Below are 17,442 nucleotides of genomic sequence, written 5' to 3'. Positions count from 1 at the left end.
AGTCAGAGAGATGGGGGTCCACATCTCTGCTCCATCACTTTCTCAGTTCTATGAACTTGGGCAAGGGATTCAGCTTCTCTGACGCCCTGTGTCTAGTGATGCCAAGCACGTGGTGAGGACTTAGGACCCCATTAGGAGCCAGGAGCTATTCCTGCCCACACTCCCGGCTGTGGGATGATGTGTCCTTCAAGAAGCAGTCACTGAGGTGCTCAGGCACCCATGGCTTCAGCGTCTCCCCACGCTCAGGCTGGGCCCTGGGTCACTCATCACCTTATATTTTAACTATTATGGGCCCTGAGTCCTAATTGGAGCTGGGGTTCAGGCAAGGTCCCAGCTCCATTCACAACTAGGGCCTGTGGCCATGGACCTAGACCCTAAGGCCCACAGCACCGGGGTTTCTGCTGCCCTCAGATGCCTTCTCCCAGGGGAAGAACAAAGATGAGCCGACACGCCCTCTTGTGTTCACTGAGATAACCCTGCCTTCTGTTAAAGGTAAATTCAGAAAACTCAGTTACTTGACACCTGAGGATGTATTCTTACCTCCAATATCAGCGCCCCTGCTCAGGTGGCTGGGACCCAGGATCTTTCCAGGGGTGGCTCTGCCACCCTTGTAAGTTCTGGATGTCCTTCCTATCTGGCCAGCACCTTCATGGTGGGAACCACGCCTGCTTTTTAACCACTTCATCCTGGAAGTGACACACATCACTTCCACCCTTAGTGCATTGGCAAGAACCGGTCCTGTGATCCTTCCCGGATGCGAGGAAGGCTAGGAAATGCCGACTTCACTTGGGCAACCGCTGCCACCAACACCAACACAGCAGGTTCTCATCCTGAGGGCAGAATCACCCCCACATCAGTTGAAAACCTCTGCTCTGTAGGAAGGAAGAGGCGTGGGAGGCTGGGATGGTCAACTTGGCTCAGGCTGGAGACATCCTCCGACTCACACACTCCCCAGCCACTGCTGAGCACGGGTGCCATGTTTTAAAACACTGGGGTATATTTTGGCCGGGCGCGGTGGCTCAAGCCTGTAATCCCAGCACTTTGGGAGGCCGAGACGGGCAGATCACGAGGTCAGGAGATCGAGACCATCCTGGCTAACACGGTGAAACCCCGTCTCTACTAAAAATACAAAAAACTAGCCGGGTGAGGTGGCGGGCGCCTGTAGTCCCAGCTACTCGGGAGGCTGAGGCAGGAGAATGGTGGGAACCTGGGAGGTGGAGCTTGCAGTGAGCTGAGATCGCGCCACTGCACTCCAGCCTGGGGGACAGAGCGAGACTCCGTCTCAAAAAAAAAATAAAATAAAATAAAATAAAAATAAATAAATAAAACACTAGGGGCCAGGCACGGTGGCTCACACCTATAATCCCAGCACTATGGGAGGCCCAGGCAGGTGGATTGCTTGAGCCTAGGAGCTGGAGACCAGCCTGGTAACATAGTGAGACCCTGTCTCTACCCAAAAATAAACAATTAGCTGGGCATGGTGGCACAAGCCTGGGGTTCCTGTACTCAGGAGACTGAGGTGGGAGGAAAGCTTGAGCCCGGGAGGAGAAGGTTGCAGTGAGCCAAGATCACGCCACTGTACACCAGGCTGGGTGACAGAGTATAACCCTGTCTCAAAAAAATAAAATAAAATAAAATTGGGAAATTCTCTGTAAGATCTGGGATTCTGGCTTTAAAAAAAGGGTGATCCAGCTAGCAGCGGACCCCACATTTCTGCAGGGCAACGGTCAGTTGGAGCTGAGCGACAAGCCTGTCAGGGGACTGTGCTCTTCTGGATGCTACAGCCCCCAGTGTGTCCTGTATTCTGACACTGGGCCTTCAGATGTAAGTCACCTGTCTGGTCATGGTAGAGACCAGGCTGTGGCCCCTGCCTTATTGAGTACCACGCCCCGTGCCACAGTCTTGCCCAGGGAATAGACAGTGGACAAGTCCAAGGCTGTCCTCAAGTTCATATCTAATGACAGAGACTTAGAGAGACCACCCCAGTGTGTGGTGAAGCCAGGAGCTGTGGGGACAGGAAGGGAACACGGTGGGGGCAGGTGCACAGGGCACAGAGGGCAGTGAGTAAGCTGAGGCTTAACAAAGGGAGGAGGACCCAGGGAGTGAGGATACTGAGGGTAATTCAGAGGGAAACGCTGTGGGGAGAGGTGGGCAGAAGGGCCTCAAATGCCATTTGGAGAAGCTGGGGTTGACCGGGAAGACCCTGGGGAGGCATGGAAGGCTCTGGACCTAGGGAGTCAGCATTGTTTTTGAAAGATCATCCTGGTTGGGCTCATGCCTGTAATCCCAGCACTTTGGGAGGCTGAGGTGGGTGGATCACCTGAGGTCAGGAGTTCAAGACCAGCCTGGCCACCATGGTGAAACACCGTCTCTATTAAAAATACAAAAATTAGCCAGGTATGGGAGGCTAAGGCAGGAGAATTGCTTGAATTCGGGAGGCGGAGCTAGCAGTGAGCCAAGATAACACCACTGCACTCCAGCCTGGGTGACAGAGAGAGAGAGACTCTGTCTCAAATAAATAAATATCATCCTGGCCATCAGTTTCAAGGGCGCTTCAAGCAGAGAAACTGGAGGCCAGGAGACCCACGCAGAGACTGCTATAATAGACCAGGCAGCAGAAACTGGAGCTGTGGAAATGGAGAGGGGAGGGACCAGCCCCAGATTTGGCCCTGTGAATCCCAGCTCCTGTTTACCAAGAAGGAAGCCGGCCCAGCAGGTGAATAGAAGGATTATGAGCAAATCAAACGCTCTGGGATGGACAGCAGGAGGCAGTAAGGTGCCTACTGTGTGCCACATACCCTACTGAGTGCTGAGACCTGGCAGTGAAGCTGTCGCCTTGGGGTTACATGTTCCATATCTGCCCATCCACTGAAGTGGGCACCCTCCATTTCACAGATGGGAAAATCAAGGTTCGGCAGGATATAGTGACCTGCTCCTGGGCCCGTGACTTGTAGGTGACAGCTGCAAGTTGAACCCAGGACTCCTTGGCTCCCAGCCCATGTTCTTCTCCTTGTCTCTGGGCCCTAATCTCTCCAAGGAAAACAATCCCAGCCCCACGAGCCACAGAACCGTGGGCTCCCTGGGCCCCCCAGAAGCCCAGAAGCGACCATGGGGGGTGATGAGACAGCAGCGTTTGTAATTAACCCCGTGGCTGAACCGAAGACCTCCCACCAGGATCCAGCCAGAGCCCATCTCGGGGGAAGGCGGGTGGGGATTAAGTTCTCAGAGGAGGATTTGGGCTCCCGGGTGCCTGTGTGGCTTCCTCTGAGCCTTGCGGGGACTCTGCCTTGATCACAGCGCCAGGCCCTTTTCTGGCTTCTCAGCAGTCTGTAAACCTTGAGATGGGGCGGGCACATGTGGCCTCCCCAGCCAAGCAGGGGACGGGCCAGACCCGGTCCTCCACTGTCACGTCTCCCTCCTGCCACTGGAACCGAGGCTTAGAATGACTGAGGCGGTGGGAACAAAGCCGTGGGCACAAGAGTGGACATTTCTACGGCGTTCCCTGCTGACCGGGTGCTGTTCTTATGTTCTTCACAGCACACATTAGCTCCTCTTAACCGCAACCACCCCTGGAGGGCAGGGACTGTGATTATCCCCATTTTACAGATGAAGAAACAGAAGCAGAAATGATTAAACGTATCGGAAGTCACAGCACTAACAAGGGCCGGAGCCAGGACTCTAGCCACGCAGTGTAGCTCCAGAGGACAGGATTTTAATCACCCCGTTGCATCCCCCGGCGTCGGGCAGGGCTGTACTTCAGGGCGAGTTTTCCCCGTTCCCAGCTGCGCCCACGTCGCGTCTCCTCCTGGAGTCTGAGTTTCCTGTGCTGTGACTGCAGGCGGAGAGGAGGGCCCAGCGTCTAGGGGTGAGTCACCACATGCCCATTCTCTGCTCCTAGGGTCGGGGCCTGGCTAGTCACTGCCACCCACTGGCTGGAGTCCAGTGCCCTCATCTGTGGACTCCTTGATCTTGAAGCCGCAGCCTCCCATGTGCTGTGGTATGGGCAGGCAGGGTGCGGGGAAGGCTCCGAGGTCATGGGTGGGGAGTAATGAGGAGGTCTCAGGAATCTCACTGCAAGGTTTGAGGTGGTGGGGGTGGCGGTGGAGGTGGGGATTCAGTGGCTGGGAATCCTGTCCTCCTGGTCTGTACACAGGGCACCCATGGCTGTGCCCTTGACCTGTGTGGAGTGCCCAGCAGCCTCCACCCACCCATGCTAGGGGCAGCTCCAGGGTTTCTGGATCCCCAAGTCAGCCCGGGCACGACCACGCTGCCTGCGGGACTGTCATCGGCCTCCAGCCCACTCAGGTCACCTGGTTGGGGAAAAGTGGCAGTGAAGGGGCAGAGTGCTGGGTCAGGGTGAGAGGAGGGGCCTGGGGCAGGGTCTGGAGCCTTTGAGATGTGATCATTGCCCCTCTTTGCCTCCCAGTGCCCTGGGCCAAGGCCTGGGTAGCTGCTGCCTCCTCTCAGGTTGTGACAGGTGCCAGATGGGCCCTTTGTGCTCTGAGCCCTCCACTGTCGAAGAGTCTCCTGGGGCAAAGGCTTCTTTCCACAGGTTCCCAGACAAAACTCAGCCTGGAATGGGCTTCTACGACCAGGGAGGAAGGCGGCCCAGGAAGGGTCAGACACCAAGTTGCAGCCGCACAGCAAAATGGGCAGAGAAGCCCAGCTCCCATCTCCAGCAAGGGGTTCTCATGGCCTTCTGACCCTGGGTCCGGCCAGTGAGAAGGAGGGACTCGCAGGTACCCAGTGCGTGTCTGATTCTGGCACTTCAGCCCCCAATCCCAACAGTCTCTTCCCACCCTCTTAACAACACCGGTGCTGGCCCCATTTTACAGATAGGAAAACCAAGAGCCAGAGAGTGACTGGGGCACTGCTCTAGCTGGTGGTGAGGGAAGGCCTGTCTGAGGGAGTGACATTTGCACGACAATGCCTTGCAAAGACCTGGAGGAACAACCGCTCCAGGCAGGCAACAGATCAAGTGCAAACAACTGGGGCAGAAATAAGGAACAGAAATAAGGTGATGTGGCTGGAACCCAGAGAAATGGGGATCCGTGAGTGGGACAGAGGCTGCATGAAGGGATATGGCAAGAAAGGAGCTGGCATTTTCTTCTGGTCGCAGCGGGGAAGTCACTGCAGGGTTAGAAGCAGGGGAAACAAGTGACTGGCTTGTGCTTTGATCACTTGAGTGGCTGCGGAGCAGAGGAGGCCAGGGAGCTCCAGGAGCTGAGGCCAGAGCACAGTCTGGAGCTTTCTCTGTCTGGGTTGGAGGTGGTGGTGGCTTGGACCAGGCTAAGTGTGGTGGTGGCGGGAAGGAGCTGGTTCCAGACAAGCTGGGAGGGAGGGCCAGCAGAGCTCCCTGGTGGACTGCACGTCAGGAGGGGAGGGAACAGGGGAATCAGGGCTGGGCACCTGGGTTGATGGAGGTGCTGTTTACGGATATGGGGAACCAGGTATAGGGAGAAAATAGACAGTTGGGTTTGGATCACATTGGGCTGGAGGTGCCCATTGGACCTTGGAGTGGAGACACTGGGTAGGTAGGAGGAAAAGAGTATGGAGTTCGAGGGAGGAAATAAAGATGAGGGTCAGGATGGTATTTATAGTTATGGGCTGGAGAGAGCAAGTGACTTGCCCAAGGTCACAGAAAGCCAGTGGTCAGGATTTGAACTGGGGTCTGCCAGGCTCTGAAACCCACAGGGGCTGTTTCCACTGCAGGAGGCGTTCACCCAAGACAGCTGGGAACAGAGAGGGCTTTGTCCAAGGTACAGGGGGTGCTGCAGGACCCAGGGGTGGGGCAAGGAGAAGCCCCTCAGGAAAACACAAAACCAAAATAAAGAAGTAAAGTGAATGTAATCCTAATTAAAATCCTGTTGGTCAGGCCAGACGCGGTGGTTCATGCCTGTAATCCCAGCACCTTGGGAGGCTGAAGCAGGAGGATCACTTGAGCCCAGGAGTTCGAGACCAGCCTCAGCAACAAAATGAGGCCCCATTTCTACAAGAAGTTACACATGAAAAATGAGCTGGGTGTGGTGTTGCGTGCCTGCAGTCCGGGGTGTCGAGATGAGATGGGAAGAGTGCTTGAGCCCAGGGGTTGAAGGCTGCCGTGGGCTATGATCACGCCACTGTGCACCGGTCTTGGTGACAGAGCGGGCCACTGTCTCAAAAACAAATAATAAATAAAAAGACAAGTCCCTGAGAATGAATTTGGGAATGACTGAGATCCTTCCAGCCTGGGCTGCCCACCTCCCATCCACAGCCTGGTCAGCTGGAAGAGCCCATGTCAAGCACGAGGTCCTGTCCCCTGCCCATTGTACAGATGGGGAAACTGAGGTCTGAAGGAAGGCAGGGCTGGGGTCTAGGTCTTCTGTCTGCCAACCCTGACTCTTCTGCCAGCCCCTAAGGTGGAGTCTGAGCCAACTCAATGGCTGGGTTGAAACCTTCCAACTGGGGCATTCCTGAAGGGGGTGAGTGTCTCTCTTGAGGTCCTCCCATAGATGGAACAGGGGCCTGGAGACGTCCCCTCCTGGGTCTCCCCCAAGGCAGTGTTTGCCCATGCCAGCCTCTGCCCCTGGTCCGGCCCCGCCCTGGCCTTCAAGACCCCTCTAGGTCCCTGGCAGGGCAACCCCATGCCTGGCTCTGGTCATGGTTCCTGCCCTGTGGCCAGGACCAAGGCCCCCCCTGGCCCCTGCCCAGACCACCCAGCGCCAAGGCCTGGCGGAGCCCGGGTGGCTGGCGGGCAGTACTCCCAGGCTGGCCAGCCGTGGTCTGGCCCCGCCTGAGGGGCTGTGGCCTGGGAACCGCCAGCTGTCTCCTTGGGGAAGCGGCTGGGATCTCCAGAACAAACAGGGAAACCGCAGGCTCCCCCACCACGCCCCCAAGGAGGGGCACTGCCTCGGGCCTTGCCCGCCAACACCCCACTCTCCAGGCGTGGCTCCCCACTTCTGGGTGAATAGAATGGAGGCCTGGCGGTGAGCAGGTCCCAGACGTGCCCGATCCCCAGGAGGTGAAATGACACGGAGTTCCCTGGACAGAAGCGCACAGCACAGGGCACTGCACATGGGAGGCTCCTGAGAAACAGCAGCCCTGGATTCATCCACCGCTAGCTCAGTGGGAGCCACAGCAATCCTGGGGGATTCCTGGACCTGGCAGGGCAGGCTGGGGCAGCCGCCCTAATTCAGACCGGCTGGGGGATGGGGGTGCATGTGACTCCACGAAAAGCCGCAATTAGAGCCCAATTGAAAGAAACGCTGTGTTAGTTCCTCCCGGGGTAGATGTGATTACAGGCTCGAAGCTAAACCATTTCTAACAGGATGACACATGGAGGAGGCCCCTTCTGGGGTCTGGCAGGATGCCCAGCCCAGCCCCCGGCTGCGTGACTGGGGAAACCAAGGCCCGGAATTCGCACTGCAGGTGAAGAGGGGGCGAGGCTTGAGGCTCCATCCCCGACTCTCACTTTTCTCTAAAGGATTTCGTGCCGCATCCAGAAGCCAAGACGTTGACACCCCTTGAAAAGGAGAGCTGGGGACTGAGATGATTGACTCCCCAAGAGGAAGGAAGCAGGCGCTTCCCAGAACGACCTCGGCGTGACCTGGACATGGAGCCAGGCGGCTGCTCCCTGCCCAACCCATGGGGGCCTTGAAATGATTAATGATAATAAAGATAATGGTGCCAGCAGCAGCCGTGGCTCCCTTTGGAAGTGCTCCCCGGGGGCAGGCATCATCTTGCGTGTTCTCGCAATCCTGCCAGGGAGCTGCTAGTGTAGCCACATTGCAGGGCTTGGGAAACCAAGGCTCCGAAGGGCCAATGACTTGCCCAGCGTCACGCCAGGAGCCAGTGGTGTGTTCCTGCTGGAATTGGACAAGCCGCTGAGATCCTGAGCAGGGGGCGCAGTTCGGCGGGCGGTTAGGGGGTCATCTCAGTGAATGGCAACGAGTGAGTAAGCCAGCCTGTTAGCAAGTGAACGAATGAATGAACGAATAAAAGGCTGTTTAGGTAATTCTGCCCCTGGGGAGGCACAAAAGGGCCACAGGTCTCTCCCTAGTTGCCCCCCGCCTTCAGGGAGACCCCTGAGATTAATGGGCTACAGATAAAGGCCCAAGTCTCACCTGCCCAGAAACAAGGACCCCTCACTTCCCGGGTTCCAGGGAACCCCTGGCTCGTCCAACGCCCCGCTAAGACACAGGGCACTGCACACGGGAGACCCCTGAGAAACAGCAGTGCCACTGAGCAGTGCCTCTCTGGCCTGTCCCCTGCCACCTTCGTCCCAGCCATCCCCCAAATGCCACAAGGGTAGATCACCTGCCCTAGTCCCCACCGCCACCTGCACCCTTGCCCAGGGCAGAATTCCCACATAGAATTGGGGTCTGGGGAGGGACCAAAATAGGGGAAAAGCTGACCTCCTCTCTTCACCCACTCTGCCCCCTCCTGTCCCCTTTGCAGCTCATACTGGGGAGTCCCCAGGTTGGGGGTGGTGCACACTTGGTTCCTAAGAGCTTGGGCAGTAGGGTGCTAGAGCCCCCTGCTGGCCACACATCCCTCTCCATTCCCCAGATTCTTCATTCATTCAGCAAATATTTATGGAGCCCCTACTGTATGCAAGGTGCTGGGCTCAGCCATTAGTGCACACACAGACCTTCCTTCTGATGTCTCTGGTTCCACTAAGAAGACTGTGTCACGTGCCTCCCCACCACGTTCCCGAGGACTGTCCCCACACCAACTCCTTGTGGTCTGAAGCTGTGCCTCCCTCATCAGACTGGGATTTCTCCAGAGCATGGTTGTGACACTGCCATCAGACTGGCCTATGCAACCTGCCTTTCCTGAGCAACCTCTCCCTTCACTCCAAGAGCCTCCCTGGAGAGGGCTGCCAGATAAAATACAGGACGCTCAGTTAAATTTGAATCTCAGACAAACAAATAATAATTTTTTAGTATAAGTATGTCCCAAATATCGCACAAGGTATACTTAAACTAAAAATTCTTCCTTGTTTATCTGAAATTCAAATTTAACTGGGCACCGTGGGTTTCTATTTGCTAAATCTGGCAACCCTAGACCTGGAGCTCTTTCCTCCTGCTGGAAGTGGGCCTGGCCAGATGGCCCAGGTCGTGTCTGGACTTGGCTCCTGCCTGCCCAGTTATAGCTCCTGTTGGTCCCCAGGGCTGGTTCCCTCCCTCACTGGGCCGCACCTGAAACCCCAGCTCCTAGGTGGACACAGCCGCCGACCACCCGGTGCACAGAGCCCAGCGCATGGACCCTTAGGAGCACTGCGTCCCACCTTCTGCGTGATGGGTCCAGGGAGAGCGGGGGAGAGAACCACAGCTGCAGAGAGAGACCACGAGTGTCAGAGACAGACAGAGGCAGAGACACAGAGATAAAGGGACAGAGACTGAGCACTGGAGACAGAGGGGGAGACAGCTCAGAGGGAGACAGACAGAGACCTTCAGGGCCCCTGCCCAGAGCTGCTTTGGGAGACCAGTGAAGGGGGTGGAGGGTCCTGAAAGCCCACTGGGATGGGCTGAATGGACTGGGATGCCTGAATGGATTGGGCAGGAGGAGAGGTGGGGCCCCTGAGCCCCAACATTGGGCCCCAGGCTGGCCGGCCCTGGAAGGCAGGGGTTGGAGTCCATTCAGAGGCCGGCCTCAGCCCTGGGGCTCTCCCCTTGCCCTGCCTCCCAGGGGCAAACACAGGGACATTCATGGCTTCCCAGAAGGGCCTATGGGGCAGCCAGAGTGGCTTTTAAAATTAGCCTCGCTAACCAGATCTGGTTATTTCAGGAGGCTCCATCCCTTTGGCGGGAGCAGGGAGAAGGGAGGAACCGCCACACTCCAGGGTCCCTGGCTGAGTACCCCGTGGCCTGGGCAGCAGAGAACGTCCAGCTCCCAGTCCCCTGGCATGGCCAGCCCGGGCCTGTGGTCATCTCCTTGGCAGAGTTGCCCCAGGGTTGGCCATGGATGTCCAGGGACACCCCAGCTGGGGGCGGGCAGGGGAGGACCCCTTCGTACTGGGCATGGGTTCTGTGCCAGCAGCCATCCCGGTACCTTAGAGGCCACGACAGCCTCTTCAGAGCAATAGGTAGGGGACTTGTCCTCATTCTCCAAGTAAGGAAACTGAGACTCCAAGAGAGAGGAGGCTGCTGCTGTGAGGCAGGGGAGATGGGGGAGGTCAAGTCTTCCAGACACCCAAGTCCGTCCATGGGAGGCCTCTTCCCTCCTGCGTCGGGAGGAACCCCCCGGCTGCTGTTTCCACTACGAGAGTAATTTCTAAGCAGAGTCCAGCGCTTCCCGGAGCCTGGTACCCCCCGCCCAAGTCCTAATTCCAGCCTCCAGTCAGAGTGTCCCGGCTCGCCCTCCCACCTCAGAGCCCAGGGCGAGCACAGAGCTGGCGCAGGCACAAGAGAAACAGCACTGGACACTTTGATCCCAGAGGCCCGCTCGGTCGCCAGCCTCCCCTGACCCCACCTCAGAGCTTGGAGGGGTGCGGTGGGGTGAAACTCCTTCCCGCAGACGGCCTGGCACCAGCTGGACAAGGATGGGGCAAAGGCAGGTTCTGCCCACCAAGCTGCCCATCTGCTCTGCCACAGCAGCCCCTGCTGCTCCGTCTCAGCTACGGGATAGAGTGGAGTGAGGGTGCATTGCTAAGTACAGGGAGACAAGCCGGGGACCTCCCCCGCCAGCTCTGTTATGGGAGCATCATGACCCCAGGCAAACCTGGCAAGCTGAGGCCCAGGGAAGCACCTGACACCTTCCATTCCCAAAGCCTCATATCCAGGCACCTGTGCTGGGCCCAGCAGGTGGGCGTCCTCCACGCACCGAGCAGACCCCACGTGTTCTGAATTACGGACGTCATTGATCCCCTCCCCCGGTATGCACACTCTCTTCTGTGAGCCCACCATGTGCTGGGGCTGCACCGAGAACGTTACGAGATGTCACCTCATTTAGTCCTCATGCCAGGGTGCCAGCGAGGGCAGGGCTGTCAGCACCCCCACTGCACAGATGAGGAAACTGAGGCCCAGGGAGCCAAAATCATGTCTCCATGGTCATAGAGCGAGGAGGCGAAGCATCTCAGAGCTGACTGAAGAAGCTCTTAACCGTGGTGCTGAACTGTGGCGGCTGGCCCTGCAGAGGTGGGGCGGGAGGAGAGAGGGCAGAGGACTGCCACGGAGGGGGAACTGAGGGATAGGGAGCAGGGGTGAGGCTGGTGGGTGGGCAATTCACAGGGGACTCACTGGGTCCAGAGTAGCCTAGAGCCAAACCGAGTTAGGTGGGGCTGGGGTTTGGGTGTGAGTCACCACCCATGGGTGGCCTGAGGCATCAAAGGGTCACAGAAGCGCCCTGTCAGGAAAAGTGTGGCACTCCCTGAACAACCCCCCGGGGTGCCTGGGAAGGGGGCAGGGCCAGCAGGGGCTGGGGGGCACTGCCAAGCTGTCAGGGAGGCCGAGGCACGGCTGATCCCTTCGGAGCCCAATTTGGTGCCTGCTCCCACACGTCCCCAAACCCACCCCGCAGACCTGCTCTCCTCTGTGGTCCTCCCCCGGGGAAGGAGTCCTCTTATTCACCCAACTCCCAGTCTGTACCCCCAGGAGTCTCCCGATTCCCCCCTTAGCCCCACAGCCCATCAGGCGCTTGGTCCCCCTGCTCAGGCCTGCCTGCTGTCCTTCTCAGCGTCCTCCTGGCCACCCTCTTACCCCATCAACAGCCTCGTTGGTCCCCTCCTGCCTCCACTGGTGCAGCCTCCACCAGCAACTACCGCTCCTGCCCGGGGCTCCCCCTACCCTTGTCGCAGAGCCCTGGCCCCTCTGTCTGGAGTTCAAGGCCACACTGCCTCTGGCCTCATCCCTGCCCATCTCCCTGTCCCCTCCATTGTCACCTTCCCACCATTTGGAACTGGTTGCCACCTTCCCAGTTCCAGGGGTGCTCTGCCTCCCCACCTTTTACTCGAGGCCCCCTCCTGCAGGGTCCCTCCTCCCTAGGCGTTCTCAGGAACGGGGAGCAACTCCAGGGACTTTCCCTGATGCCTCTCCCCCCAGGCCCTGCTGGTACACACCTCTCCTGTCCCCAGCTGCCCCTCATCACCCATCATCCTACTGTCCCAGCTGTGAGTTCCTGGTAGAGGGATCTTGGACTCATCCCCATCTCCTGGGCCCCTATCGGGTCCCGTAAGTGATCCCTTGGCGCCCCCTTGTGGCCACATAAGGGGATTCACTGAATATGAGAACAGGAGCAGGAAGTAATTAATTGAGCACCTAACGTGTGCCAGACACTGCGTGCTATATGTTTGATACCCACCAGCTCATTGAATCCTCACAACAAACCCTTGGGAGAAACACTACCTCTCCTGTTTTACAAAAGGAAACACTGAGGCTCACGGAAGCTAGTAAGTTTTTCTTTTTTTTTTCTTTTTTTTGAGACGGAGTCTCGCTCTGTCTCCCGGGCTGGAGTGCAATGGCCAGATCTCAGCTCACTGCAAGCTCCGCCTCCCGGGTTTACGCCATTCTCCTGCCTCAGCCTCCAGAGTAGCTGGGACTACAGGCGCCCGCCACCTCGCCCGGCTAGTTTTTTGCATTCTTTAGTAGAGATGGGGTTTCACCGTGTTAGCCAGGATGGTCTCGATCTCCTGACCTTGTGATTCGCCCGTCTCGGCCTCCCAAAGTGCTGGGATTACAGGCTTGAGCCACCGCGCCCGGCCGCTAGTAAGTTTTTCAATGCCACCCACCCAGATGGTGCCAGGACTCAAACCTAGGTCTGCCTGACAGCACAGCCATGTTCTTCCTGCAGTGGGGAAGGGGCCCAGGGTGCAGGGAAGGACAGTACCCCGGGGAGGAAACCACGGGCCGTGCTCACAGAGCTGGTGGCTTGGCATTGGAGGTGTCCCCAGGCCCAGCAACTCTGATGGGGACGGGCTTGCTCCTTGCCACCTTGGCATCCCTGGACGTCTGTCTGGGGTCAATCTGGCCACGGTTCACACAAAGCCAGGCCCAACTCTGGGTACAATAGCGATAAATAGAATTTATTTTATACAACTGTTACCGACATCCACACGGCCACAGGGGCTTCCAAAATGGGTGTTGGGGCCGGGAGGCTGGCCTTTGGTTTGGCGCCTAAAAAGTGTGACCAGACACCCAAGGGCTCCCAGCAACTGTGCCTGGCTGCCTCCTCCATGGCGGTCGGGGGAGGCAAGGCCTGGACTCTAGGCCAGCTGAGACTCTTGGCCTGGAGGGCCCAGCATGGGATGGCAGGGGTTAAGCTGGGTGCTGGCTGAGGAGCCAGGTAGGTCCCCATCCCCCATGAGGGGGTCACTTGTCTGTCATGTGTAGGCAGTGGACAGGGCATTGGCAGACCTGTGGCAGAACTGGAGGGTCCAGGAGGCACACTGGGCACAGCCAGCTCCCTGCCCTTCAGCCCACCTGGGGCTCCAGGGACCTCAAGAAGCAGGGTAGGGTGACAGGAGGTCCCTGGGAAGAAAATCCCACCTTCTAGGGCAGGTGCATGTAATCACAGTCTTTAGTGACCTCTGAAATAATTTTGTCCATTTGTAGCAGAAGCGCCCAGAGAGGGAGAGTGACTTGCCCAGAGTCACACAGCAGAACCCAAATCAGAAACCAGGATCCAGCTCCCATCCCAGTGTTCACTCCCCGACACATCACATCCACCTCGTGCTGCCTCCAGGGGGTAAGCTCTCCGCACGGAACTGTCTCAATCCCTCTCTCCCACCTTGTTCCCTCTGAGTCCAGAGGGACGCTCAGGGGTGATAGAGGCCCTGGGTGGGGGCAAGCTAGGCCCCTGGTCCTGCTTCCACTGAGCAATCCCTGCCCCAGCCAGGACCCCCAGGCTGGGGGTGGGGACGACGCCAGCAGCTTCCCCGATCCTAGGTCTGGACGGCTCTGCCCTGCAGAGATAGCCCAGATGGGTGGACCACGGGGAGGGTGGGGAGGCAGGGGGCAGCCCACAGGCTGGTGTTGGTCTTCAGGGCAGAGGTCCCGTCTGCCTGGGCTTGACACGGCACCTTCCCCTTGTGCTTCTGTGGCCTCATCTGCAGGGCAATGGGGAATGGAGACACCATGAAACATAGCATGGTGGGTGGCTGGCACCAGTGTGCCCTAACTCTGCCAAGTCCCTGCCTCAGGGAACCCCACCCTGGGAGAGGGGCCCACCCTTGGAATTCCAGGCTCTGGGCCTTTCTATCCCATTGGGAACCCCTGAAACTTCTCACCACCCGGCAACTGCCAAGTCCCTTTCACACTCCATCAAATCCTCCAACAACGCAAGGGCAGAGGTCACAGGGAGGGGCCGTGGCCTGCCCAAGTCACCCAGCAACTTAGTGCCAGGGGCTCAAACCCAGACACATAGCTCCCACCCCAGAGAGGTGACAGAGCAACAGGGAGGAATCAGCTCAGCCCCCTACACACCCCCACCCTCTCCCACCAAACACAAGCTGAAGGGCTGGGTCTAACCTGCTCAGTTTCACCTTCAGAGGGGGTGGCCCGGCTAACAGCCCTGGAGTCAGACAGTGGTGGTGAGGCAGGTAGCAAGACGGGAGAGGCAACGGGGCGGGAGACACAGGTGTGCAAAGTCACTGGCTGTGTCCAGGCCAGGCGAGCCCCACCCCTCCTGGCCTGGGGGGACCTCTTGGTCCAGCCTCAGCTCCCAGCCTCCCGGCCAGCTCATCCCCTCCCGGGTAGGCTCCCTCAGCACCAGCCCCAGGAGGTTGCACCTACCAGCTGGGGCATGTGCTGCTCAGATGCTTCCAGCTGGATCTTGATCTCGGGACATGCAGGGTCCCCCAGCTTGCCGGCGTCTGGGTGGGGTGATCGAGAGGGGCCTGGGGAGGGGGGCAGGAGGGAGCCACCTCACTGGCCGCGGGGAGGCACCAGGGAGACGGGGGCACAGGTGGGCGGTCGGCACCAGTGCGCTCCAACCCCGTCCTTAACTTTCTTCCTTGCCATCTCCCATTATCCTCCAAGACCCTTCCGGAAGAAACCAGCCGTCCAATCCGCCCAGCCACCCTAGGCTGGCCAATGACCTGCCCGCTGTCCTCCAAGGCAGGGGCAGCCACATCACACACCGACTGTGTGGGGCATGAGAACTGGTGCCCAGCCCTGTCCCCCTCCCACCCCAGGGGTAGCCCTGCTTCGTGGGGAAGCTGCCCTGTCCTGGTACCTGGGGAGCTGCCCCCACTAGTGGTGCTGACACTGTCCTCCAGCCACGTGCTATAGATGAAGGAGTCCCGCTTGTGAGGTGTTCCTGAGGACGACACGCTCTCCTGGGGAGGCGGTGGAGACAGGGAGGGAGGTTAGCCCATGCCCTTGGCACTGGCTAGGGCTCCCTCCCAGCCCCTCTCCCTCACTGCACTCTACAATCCCCCACCCGTACCCCCTGCAAGGAGGACGGGCCTAGCCATGTCTGCCCCAGGGAGATCACGGGAGGGCAGAGTCAGGGCAGGCAAAGACCCAGGCACACACCACCCCCTGCCACTCATTCACTCAACAAACATTCACTGATGTTCTCCAGGGCTTGCCACTGACACAAATCAGGCATGGGCCCTGCCCTCAGGAGCCAGATATCTGGGAGGCAAGGCAGGCTATGAAGAGACCATTGTAATTCTAGACTCTGCCCCAGCGGGCAGGGCCTGGGTCCGCACTGTTTCCAGCTGCACCTGTTGTATCTGGGGCAGTGCCTGGCAAGCAACAGGGGCCCACTGATGGTTTGCAGAATGAAGAATGACAAAGGGTGTTCCGGGCAAAGCCCAGGGACTGTGAGAACGCAAAGGGGGTTCCTAACCTACCCTGAGACTAGGAAATCAGGGAAGGCTTTCAAAAGGAGGTGTGTGAGACTCAGTTAAGAAGGATGAGTCAGAGCCAGCCTGGCAAAGAAAGGAGGAGGTGGCAGAAGAGTGTTCCAGACAGAAGAGATGGTACACGTGCAAAGGGCCAGGGGTGCAGTGAGCCTGGGAGGCTTGGGGGACCACAAGGGAGTCCAGAATGTCTGAAGTGGTGAGAGAGAAGACTAGAGAGGAAGGCAGTGACCAGATCTCCAAGAGCTCCAGAAACTGAGCTTCCTGTGGACAGTGCTGGGGAGCCATGGAAGGCTTCTGAGCAGGGGAGGGTTCGTCTGCACTGCTCCTTTGGGCGGGTCCCCTGATCACATCTCAGCCACGCCCAGGCTCGTGGTTCTACTCAGGGCATCTCCAGAGAGCAAAGAGCCCCCTTCCAAGATCCTGTGGAGCCCCCGACCCCCTGAGCCTCTCACCAGGCCTGTGTCCTCTCCGTCCACGCCCTCCGTCTCCTCCACCACGCTGGCGAAGCTGCTGGCACTGGATGAGGAGCGGGAGAAGTCCTTGAGCGCCTCTGCTCTCTGCGCGGCGGTCTCCGCTCTGCCACAGACAGCGCCCCATTAGCCGGTGTCCACCCCAAGCCCCGCCTGGGCCAGGCCCTCACTCCCTTGCCCTCCTCAACCCGGGAGGCCCAGCCTGTAGCAGCCAAGCACCTTTGGGGACCCCTTACGGATCCTCGGGCCTCTGAGCCCCCCAGACTCCCCCTGCAGCCTCCTCCTACCCCCACTGTCCTTCCTAATCCATAAATCTGACCATGTCCCTCCCCTGCTCAAAACCCCCTCCTGGTTCCCCATTTCCCCAGGTAAAGCACAATGTCCTTGGCCTAATGTTCAAAAACAGCAGCGATTAGGGACACTAACGTCATCGACTGCACGTCCACTCTGCGCCGGGCACTGCTCTACGTGCCTTTACCTGAATTATCTTCTCACTATGGTTATTATACCCATCTTCCAGATGAGGAGACGCCAGGCATAGAGGGGCAGGCACACAGCCCAGGGCCACTCAGCACAGGTGGGAGGGCAGTGGATGAGGTCCAGGCACCTCCACAGTCTACTCTCAACCCCGCAAGGTTTTCACGCTCAGGGCCTCCGCACCTCCTGCCTGGAGTCTCAGTCCTCTCAAATCCCGAAAAGCAAATGTGCCTTTCAAAAATCAGCCTAGGGCTCCGGCTCCAGGAGTCCTTCCCCGATTCCTCCTCCCAAGGCGAGAACGACCCTCCCCACGCTGGCTCCTGCACACCGCGTCTCCCCTGTCCCTGCCATCCTTTCCTGCCTCTCTGTTCGCCTACCCAGCTCTTTAGCCTGGGCTGAGTCCTCTCGATTCCCACAGAACCCAACACAGAGGCGGCTCAGCCAACGGACACCAAACGCAGGGGCAGCTTCCTCACTGGCCTCTGCTTCCATCCCACCCCACTCCAGCCTCTTCTCCACAGAGCAGCCGTGGTCAGCTTCTTACAGCATCACCCGCATGATTAAAATCCTCCCAAGGCTCCCTGTCACACTTAGGATAAAAGTCAAAGTTCTCAGGCCGGGCGCGGTGGCTCAAGCCTGTAATCCCAGCACTTTGGGAGGCCGAGGCAGACGGATCACAAGGTCAGGAGATCGAGACCATCCTGGCTA

At 58.6% G+C, this 17,442-nt stretch overlaps 1 protein-coding gene across 2 annotated transcripts in view; it reads right to left on the bottom strand.

Moving 5' to 3' along the window:
* Window positions 1-12,979: 12,979 nt before the first annotated feature.
* Window positions 12,980-17,442, bottom strand: part of RAP1GAP (RAP1 GTPase activating protein) — a 76,827-nt gene continuing 72,364 nt past the window's right edge. For both annotated transcript variants that reach the window (XM_023219293.2, XM_023219292.2), the window contains exons 21-25: window positions 16,240-16,363; window positions 15,151-15,253; window positions 14,709-14,812; window positions 14,445-14,487; window positions 12,980-14,023 (exon numbers count right to left, since the gene is read on the bottom strand). In XM_023219293.2, coding sequence (XP_023075061.1) covers window positions 14,479-14,487; window positions 14,709-14,812; window positions 15,151-15,253; window positions 16,240-16,363 — 340 coding nt within the window. In that variant the 3' untranslated portion in view covers window positions 12,980-14,023; window positions 14,445-14,478. The remainder of the gene's footprint in view (window positions 14,024-14,444; window positions 14,488-14,708; window positions 14,813-15,150; window positions 15,254-16,239; window positions 16,364-17,442) is intronic.

Source organism: Piliocolobus tephrosceles, chromosome 1 (genome assembly GCF_002776525.5).
Source record: "Piliocolobus tephrosceles isolate RC106 chromosome 1, ASM277652v3, whole genome shotgun sequence".
In the NCBI taxonomy this organism is placed as follows: domain Eukaryota; kingdom Metazoa; phylum Chordata; class Mammalia; order Primates; family Cercopithecidae; genus Piliocolobus; species Piliocolobus tephrosceles.
This window is presented reverse-complemented; position numbering and strand designations above follow the sequence as displayed.